We start from the raw sequence: 9,339 nt of genomic DNA on the forward strand, positions 1-9,339 counted from the left end.
CTGTTTCGGGAAGCGAGCTGGAAATTTTATAACACCCATATTTTTATTTTGCAGTTATGGATAATCCTAGTTCACGCCTCCCAGAGATGGAGCCTCAGCCACTATGGACCGGAGTCATGATTGGGATGGGAGTCCTGTGCCTTTTACTTCTGGTACTCTTGGTCACGGTGTGTTTGATCGGCCGTAAAAGAAACCGGCAACACAGGAAGATGATGCGAGGTAAAGAAACTAAATAATCCTTTGCGCCTTATATGTGCACTGAGTTCCAAAAATCTGTAAAAACGTTGTTGTACGACTTTGGTAAGCGCTCCGCTCGATACATACACTAACGTACGCTGGCAGCGATAAACCAATCAGATAACATTACGGAATACGTACAGTACGTACGGTTGCCTCCGCCAGGTATACTACCGGTATGTTCCAAAACAACATTTGTTTCTTCCTAACCATTATGCGCTCCACACTCCAGTCCAGTAGGTGGCGGTAAATGTACCTTAAGTCGGTTTGCCATCCGCCAATAAAAATCAGATGCTTACGAGGCACAATTACAAACTACAGGCTATCAGTTACGCGGTTGTAAATGGGAATAGAGCTGCGAAAGAATTCAACATCAATGTATCTATGGTTCGGAAGTGGAGGAAGCAAGAAAATGTTCTGCGCCGAGTCAAGAAGACACAGTAGATGAGGACTTTGATGGATTTGTGGGAGAAGATTGATTAAAAAGTAATGTTTGTGTTGTTAAATAGTAGAATAAAGTTCAAATAAAACTCACTGTTTTGCTTCTGTTACCTTTTTTGTAGACCGTATGTTTTAGCGTGCGCCTTATAATACGGTGCGCCTTATGTATGGGTTAAGTACAGACATAGACCTGTAATTGACACTGCGCCTTATAATCCGGTGCGACTTATGGTGCGGAAAATACTGTATGCTTTGCTTTTCTCCACTAAAAAACATGAACGGTTTATCGGGTCCTTCTCATCTCTATAAACAGAACTCTATAAACAAATCCATCGGTTTTCTTTTCACCGATTCATTTATTGCAATTGTCTTGTTTCTTTGATTATTTCAGATCACGCCCCTGCTGCTCCTAGGAAGTAAGTATATTCATCAGTCTCTTAAAAATGACATTATGTTTGAAGACGGGTAGAAATACAGACCTGCCAATTCCAGTAACGTTGTGTAAATGTTTCAAACGTTTGCCTTCTGTTACACTCCCTAACTAAATGGGTGGAAGATGTTCGTTAGCATGCTGGTTTGTTAATGTGGAAGATAGCAAAATGGTTTCATTTCATAGTTTCTGTCCCCTTCCTGGAACTATTCCTCTTTCGGGTCGGTAAATGTCATAGAGTAATAAACTATGCTGAGCAACTTGATGCTACTGGTGGAGTTATCTAAAAAAATATTACCAATTTAAAGCTGACAAAGAAATCATCTTGTTTTAATCACTCATTCTTCACATCTTGTATCCATCTCAGAGCTAGCTCAGCCCCTGACAGTCCTGACAGTGTATTAAAACAGAAGCTCCTCCCCCTTCGCCCACTCTCCAGTTCCTCCTCTTCCTCAAACCACTCCTCCTTGGACAAATCCAACCGTAATGATTATCCTGACCAAAAACATCACCAACTCCCACGCACCCAACCTCCTTCCCACGGCTCAGAACACGAGAGCCAACTCCGTCGTTCCTCCACCGTGGACCTCATTCACCGTGGGCCAGATGGCCGATTCATGCTTGGGGCATATGAAGAACTTAGCACGTTAGATCTCGCTCCATCCATGCATGAAATGTCAATGCGAGCTTTTTCACGCTCATCTGAGCGACCCGTGAATGCAACACTACGCAAATCGCAATCAATGCGCTCTTACAGGGGTGACAGAAAGCATCCTCCTTTCGTCCTTTCTGTAGACATGCCTTCTTGTGGATTGGACATTTCTTCTGGTAGATCGCAAACGTTGCCTAGATATGGCTGCTACTCTGTGTCTTTGGGAAAGGAGATCTCAACTAGATCAAGTCTGGCTTCTGAAATCAGTGGTTCGGTTCTCTACACACCATCAGACGACTGTTCGACGCTTAAGTATGGCGGCACTCATTCTACAGCCAGCACAATCGTTCTGCAAATGGAGCATGAAAAAGAACAAGGCAACCTCAGTCGTTGTCTTACGCTGGCCCGAGAGAGAGAGAAGCTGGAGCGGGAGTTGCGCAAGTACACTCTGGACCATAACTTTCAGTCAAGAGAAGCGGAAGTCAAGAGAGGTGGATCACTCCGAGTGGAGAGTAGGAGTAGGGAAATTGAGGAAAGAGACTGGAAAGATTTTGGATCATTACAAGTTACACATCTGTCCAACAGAGGGCAGTGTCTATCCAGTAACACCCTTACACCGAGAGTTCGAGCTTCGTCATGTATTCCGTGGGAGGCTGGATATATAATGTCTCCCAGTAATCTTTTGCAAACACAAAATTGCCACAAAGAGACCTTTGAGTTACTGAAGGACTCTCATTTAAACAAAATGTCAAACCAAAGGAGGTCTAAAAGTCTAGAGCGAGGAGAGCACCAAAGATCAGGTGTAAAAGATCAGCGGCGAAGGCGAACCATAACTGAAGGTGCCCCTGTCAATTTTGATAATAATCCTTCAGACCCAACATGGGAAAGATCTCATTATAGCGTTCAGGGCAGCCTGAAGTATCCTCTAGCTTACAATCACAGTCAGCAACATATTTTCCCACGAAGGAGTCACTTGGGAAATACACAACAAGGAGGAAAAGCAGAGAAAAGCAGAGAGAAGGTTGGCTGTGCAGCTGATTATGTGGAGATGTGTGTGGATGAGCCAGAGATACATGCTCAGAATCCCCTAACGAGGGCCCCGCCGCAGTCCATGGATTTTCAGAGACCCAGTTTAAGTCAGCTGCAGATGGAGACAGAAAGACAATCAGGGTACAAAACCGTTCAAAAAGGCTCGAGAAGAGACCTGCTGAGGATGAGTAGTGGGTCTAGTAGAACCCTTCCTTCAAAACATCGACAAAGCCCAGCTTTCCAGGATGGTCTTTGTGGGACTTCTCAAGACATAAATCACCACAAAAGTGCCCCTAGTTTGGAGGATAAAATGTACAGTGAGAAATTCCTGCCCCCTGATGCTTGGATTGACTCGCTAAGCACGGGGCAAAATTCCTACCTGTCTCCTTTGCCAAGTGAAGAAGAGAACCGGACAATGCAGAGTCAAGAAGCTCAGCCATGTACACTTGCAGAAAATCAGCTACAAGACTCCCACCATCAGCAGGCCCCTAATAGTGCCTCTACCGTTGATCAAGCCCGTCAGTGCCACGGTCCGCCTTCCTTGCCTTCAGAGGATTCCAGCTGGCCTCTAATGCATTGCTACTCTCCAGAACCCGAGGGAAGTTGCCGGAGCTATGCCAGCCATAGCAGTGGCAGAGGAAGTCTGGATCAGCCGAGCAGCAGGCAGTCTTTGTCTTTTAGCCCACCTCTAAACAGCTCTCTAGAGATCCCAGAGGGAAGCGATAGAGAGGAGGCCGGCCAGCGCTCACTAAAGGAATGGTGAGAAATATCTGGTTCAGTCTCAATTTTAATATTTTATTATGTCTAGAGCTGGGGGGGTGGGGGTGGGGTGGGGGTGGGGGGGGGTTTGCACTGAATAGGCTAATTGAATCGATTGTGTTAAATTAAGGAATAATTAAATTATGGTTTGATGGAACCCTACTGAAACAATTAAAACTATTTTACAATACTTGATTGTTTCATGGGAGGTCACGGTGGCTTAGCGGTTCGATTCCCGCCTCCGCCTTGTGTGTGTGGAGTTTGCATGTTCTCCCCGTGCCTCTGGGGTTTCCTCCGAGTACTCCGGTTTCCTCCCCCGGTCCAAAGACATGCATGGTAGGTTGATTGGCATCTCTGGAAAATTGTCCGTAGTGTGTGAGTGAATGAGAGTGTGTGTGTGCCCTGTGATGGGTCGGCACTCCGTCCAGAGTGTATCCTGCCTCGATGCCCGATGACGCCTGAGATAGACACAGGCTCCCCGTGACCCGAGAAGTTCGGATAAGCGGTAGAAAATGAATGAATGAATAATTGTTTCATTTTTTAACCGATGTTCACATTACACAGCTTTAGCCAAGTCCCTCTCCTGGTTCTGTCTGTACCCAGTGGTGTTAACACAGGCTCCCGATCCTGATGCTAGTCCTGGAGAACCTCCTTTTCTTTTACATTTAAATTTCATCACTCAAAGTGGGTTTTCAAGGACCTCTAGGGCTGTGTGAAGCATAGACAGGGGATTCGCAATTGTTGTTAAAGTATTAAAAAAACAGAGCTCAATGTTATCAAAAATGGTGTATTTCATATTGTATAGTTATTAGCCCATTTGACTGGTCATGATGATTGAAGTGTTTAATCTGAACCTTCATATTTCTGAAGACGTCGCCCTAGTGGAACCGCTTCATGCCTGTGGCATTGTCAGAATTCGAACTGGTGATGTCCAGGTGATGCTGAGGTTCTGTCACTCTATCAATTCTTGATCTTTGCAAAGATATTCTGATGTAGGACATACTGTATGCTTTTATAGCTTCAGGGTGTGATGCTAAAATAAAAACAAAAAAAACCCAAAAAAAACCCAGTGTCTTAAAAATTGTATCTCCTTTCCTCAATATAACCAGCTATAGGAGAGATTCTGTTGACGAGAACTACGAGTGGGATTCGCACTACATTTCTGTGAACTCTACTGACCTGAAAACGTCAATCAGTACAGCCTGCCTGCAGGGGGAGATCCTGAGCAGGGGAAGACAGAGGAGCGCATTGAACGACAGCAGGCTGGCTTTAAAGCAGGAAAAGAAAGGTTCGGGAAATCTGTTCGGTCACTTCTCCTAAATAATCTTACAGATAAAAATACTTTGTGTTTCTAAATATTTGTCTAGAGAGTTCATGTTTCCACCCTGATTTCTTATAACAACACAGCCCAGAGTTTTATTCCTCTTATACCACATTACACCCACAAAATTCTCTGTCCTGAAGATTCTGGAAAATGTAAATTTACTGATTTAGATCTGTAGCCCTCATTCCGTAAATGTTAAACAATAATTTCCTACCAGAAAACTTCACTATATCAACCCTTACACGTTTTGAAATATTTGACGTGTCTTATAGCTGTTACTATAGAAACGACAATACGTTAGTCATTACTAGCGCAATAATAATAAATAGCTACTCTCTGAACACCATGTAACCAATCAGATTTGAGAAGCTTAATTAAGAGCTTTTTCACATGTATGTTTGCAGGTCTGTATCGCACGATTAGCATTTTACCCCCAAGTTGTGAAGAGTCTCTACTGGAGCAAGAAATTCAACATGGCTCTATGTGCTACCCTGACCCTGACCCCACTGCTGAGGCTGTGCGATTCTGAGTCTTAAGAGTAAGGACCTTTACATTATTCACAATATCAAAAGATAAAAAAAACAGGATATCATTCGATGTCAAAGTTTGTGCGAATATACCCGACCCGAAGTGACCCGAAGCACTTTTTACCCGAACCCGACGTGCATAATTAATTTTTTTAATAAAGACCCGACCCGAGACAGACCCGAAAAAATTAGACCCGAGTCCGAATCGACCCGACGGCAATTTTTTTTACCCGACTGTACCCGAATGTTGCGTAACTCTACACTAAAGTAACCGCTACAGAGTGGATTCAAAATTGATTGACAGGTCTGTTTCAACGAAAATTAGCTTACCGCCAGCCACATGATGTCACAGGCGGTCTTGGCAAACAGAGGAGAGGTTGGAAAAGGACTCGAGTCGATGCACACATGCGAGATACAGTAGTTCGGGTCTTCTCGGGTCCGTTCGGTAAAAACACATTTAATTTAAATTACCCGAGACCCGATGCCGCTATTATTATCCCCGACCCGTGTCCGAGGTACACGTGAAACTTTTAGACCCGAACCCGCTCGGGTCTCTGGTCGGGCCACTGGTTTTCGGATCTAAGTGGACCCTCTAGTGAGAACACGATGGTTAGTGAAGTACGATTTTCTCAGTCGTATGAAAATCTAGTAGAGAGCAGAAGAGCGGCCAGGTCACTGAGTGATGCTGTTGGAGGAAACCATTTCCTCTGTCTTTACTCCATAAAAGCTCTTGTCGGGTGGAGGTCATGAGAGATGCGCGATTTCACTTTCAGGTTTATCAAACCTCTTCATTAACCTCGCTGTGTGTGAAACATGGCTTCACCTTCAGGGTACAACCACTGTGTGTATGATGGTCCTTGGCAGTGATGCGATCATCTAGAACAAGTAGTGCTTTAGGCAATTCCATGATGTTGTAGCCTAAACCATCACTGACCTACACCTATGCTTCACTCTGGGCACGCAACAGTCTAGGTGGTTAGCTTCAGTGACTTATCAGAGAACAGTTTCATCTCCACAGCCCAAGATTTCCACTGCTGGCATTAAGCATTAACAACGAGTGACCAAAGTTTTGCCTATAGCAGCCTGACCATCACAGTTTTGGCGGAAACAGGCATTTAAATCTACAGTGAGTCGAGCCGCCGGTGGTTCGTTCTTTGTGGTGATGTACCACCATTATCCTGGATAGCTTGGCACTCCATACACCAAAAAGACACACAGTCCTGGTCACAGATACACCAGCAAATAGCAATAGCATTTACATTAACACTTACATGATTTAGCAGACACACTGATCCAGAGAGACTTACATTTGTATCTCATTTTTATACAACTGAGCATCTGAGGGTTAAGGGCCTTGCTCAGGGGCCCAGCAGAGGCAGCTCGGTGGACCTCGGATTCAGATCGTTCTATTTTTGGACAGCTATGCTAATGCTCTGCTAATTCAATTGTCATGCTCTGCTGTTACTTACGAAATGTGAAATCAGTGAAGATCGGCCAGCGAAGCCGTGCACGTACAGACACGAATCCTCCGACACGATATCGTCCTAAGCCCGTGGTTTCCATTTACTGAGTGAAAAAAAAACTTACAACCAGTATTTCCTTTTATCTTCCATTATGTAGGAAAATAAAGCATGGAAGGACCTTGTGTTTCTCGTGAGCACATACCGGTAAGACAGCTAGCCCGCGTGGCTAATCGAAGCGGAAAATGAAGCCAGGACGAACCCGTGCACGTAATACGGAAATCGAGCTGCGGACTGTACGGTTTCAGTCTGTCATCATAAAAAAACATACGGCAGCGCGCATCCGCCAGCGAAAAACAACGAGTGATGTAAGATTCTCGCTAGAGTCGCTCGCTAGTGTGAACATAGGGTCAGGACGTAGGTGTGTTTGTTTCTACGAAGACGATAAGTAAAAACACGCGAGACCCGTCTTCCTTTTCGTATCGGACACGCGATCAAGCCGAACGATAACTACGTTTATTACATTCTCTGAGGGAATAGCTCTATTTAATATTTCAATATTGAATATTACCCCGAGCTAACCCTTATGCATATTTGATAGCGTTATCTAACACACTCTGTTCTTTCTGTGTAAAACAGGATCCACTGCAGGATCCAAACATGGTGGAGCAGCGAGAACAGATCTTATCGTCACACACCTTCGAAACGCTAGAGACTCGCCTCGACGAGACGCCAACAAAGCAAAACAGAACCAAGATGCAGAACTTTTTTTTTTTTCCTTCTTTATTTTTAGCTTTCGGTGTTCAGAATATCCACATCCCTTACCACAGGAAAAAAAATGTTCGCTCTAATAGCCGTTAGGTGGAAATATGCAAATGAAGGCAGTCTGATTATATTCCTGGACCATTCCAGTCCAGTGCTGGTGACATCTCAGTGACATTTGGATTGGGGATAATTTCAGTGTGGAATTGAGGAGAGCGTCTCCGATCGGTCGCACTCGCCAGACTCAAAAGGATGAAGGAAACGAATCCCTCGTTTCATCACTCGTCTGAGATTAAACCGAGCACGAAAGTGACTCGAGAACCTGCTGGAAATAAGCTGCTGTGATCTTTCAGCACTGTGATTCACACTTCCTGTATCTGCCAATGCTAAAAAAAAAAGTTTATGCCAAGAACGGAACAGGTCTAAATGGAGGAAGGTCTTTAGTCCAGATGGTCAGATTCTGTATTTTTGAGTATTTCAGATGGACGCGGTTCGAAGTAAACTTCCTCCGCTGCGGTCCGCGGCGCGTGGACATCGATATCGATCTGCGCTCTGAGACACAGTGCTGGGATTAAAGGCCTGACCAGTTGTGAGGAAAAGTTCTAAAGAGAAGGATTTCTTTTTACACTCGTTGCCTTTGAGAAGAACATGAGAGGATGTGAACTGTGATTGGTCCATCGAGGGCAGAATCCGTTATATCATGTGAAAACGGCTTGATGGAAGTTCACTTTTTTATTTTAAACAACAAGAAAAAACCTTTCATGAAGGATGACAGTGAAACAAGAAAAGACAAGCTTTAACTGTTTACTAAATATTTTTGACTCCGTTTAAATATATTAAGCTTTTTTTTTCATGTTAAGCCTCATTTATCAAACTATTTACTAACGAATTTATGTGTAAAGGAATTACAAGTCATGAAGTTTACGTATAACACGACCGGCTAACAGGATCAAAGCTGTCGGGCTCAAATTATTTCCATTTCTGAACATTTTACTTTTTTTTTGAGTGTTTGACTTGATAACAAACGTCATAAATGAAGACGGTGGCTTAGTGGTTAGCACGTTCGCCTCACACCTCCAGGGTTGGGGGTTCGATTCCCGCCTCCGCCTTGTGTATGTGGAGTTTGCATGTTCTCCCCGTGCATCGGGGGTTTCCTCTGGGTACTCCGGTTTCCTCCCCGGGTCCAAAGACATGCATGGTAGGTTGATTGGCATCTCTGGAAAATTGTCCGTAGTGTGTGAGTGTGTGAGTGAATGAGAGTGTGTGTGTGCCCTGTGATGGGTTGGCACTCCGTCCAGGGTGTATCCTGCCTCGATGCCCGATGACGCCTGAGATAGGCACAGGCTCCCCGTGACCCGAGAAGTTCGGATAAGCGGTAGAAAATGAATGAATGGATGGATGGATGGCTTCTCTTCTTCTCTTCTCCGAACCGTTTAGTCGTCATCTTGTCTACCCTTGTATGGAGTTTTGTGGGCGTGTCCTTTGAGAACGTTCCGTAATTTACAGACGATCGACGGGTGTACTTCTAAGTACGAAGAATATCTGCGGTGATCCGATATTGGAAAAAATATTTAGTCCGAGTTTTTAGTTCCAGTATTTTAACTAGAAGGAAAAGAGAGATTGTTAAATGAGGCCTAGTGTGTGATGAACCCTGTAAGCAGTAAGAATAGCAATTTAAAAAAGAAAAAAAAAAGTTAGTGGAAGCACAGAGTTTGGCA

General features: G+C 44.3%; 1 protein-coding gene across 2 annotated transcripts in view; it reads left to right on the forward strand.

Moving 5' to 3' along the window:
* Window positions 1-8,794, forward strand: part of igsf9a (immunoglobulin superfamily, member 9a) — a 40,544-nt gene extending 31,750 nt beyond the window's left edge. For both annotated transcript variants that reach the window (XM_047805061.1, XM_047805060.1), the window contains exons 17-22: window positions 55-219; window positions 1,070-1,094; window positions 1,476-3,548; window positions 4,658-4,836; window positions 5,277-5,410; window positions 7,499-8,794. In XM_047805061.1, the coding sequence (XP_047661017.1) occupies window positions 55-219; window positions 1,070-1,094; window positions 1,476-3,548; window positions 4,658-4,836; window positions 5,277-5,401 (2,567 nt within the window). In that variant the 3' untranslated portion in view covers window positions 5,402-5,410; window positions 7,499-8,794. The remainder of the gene's footprint in view (window positions 1-54; window positions 220-1,069; window positions 1,095-1,475; window positions 3,549-4,657; window positions 4,837-5,276; window positions 5,411-7,498) is intronic.
* Window positions 8,795-9,339: the final 545 nt, after the last annotated feature.

This window comes from Tachysurus fulvidraco, chromosome 20 (genome assembly GCF_022655615.1).
Source record: "Tachysurus fulvidraco isolate hzauxx_2018 chromosome 20, HZAU_PFXX_2.0, whole genome shotgun sequence".
NCBI classification, from domain to species: domain Eukaryota; kingdom Metazoa; phylum Chordata; class Actinopteri; order Siluriformes; family Bagridae; genus Tachysurus; species Tachysurus fulvidraco.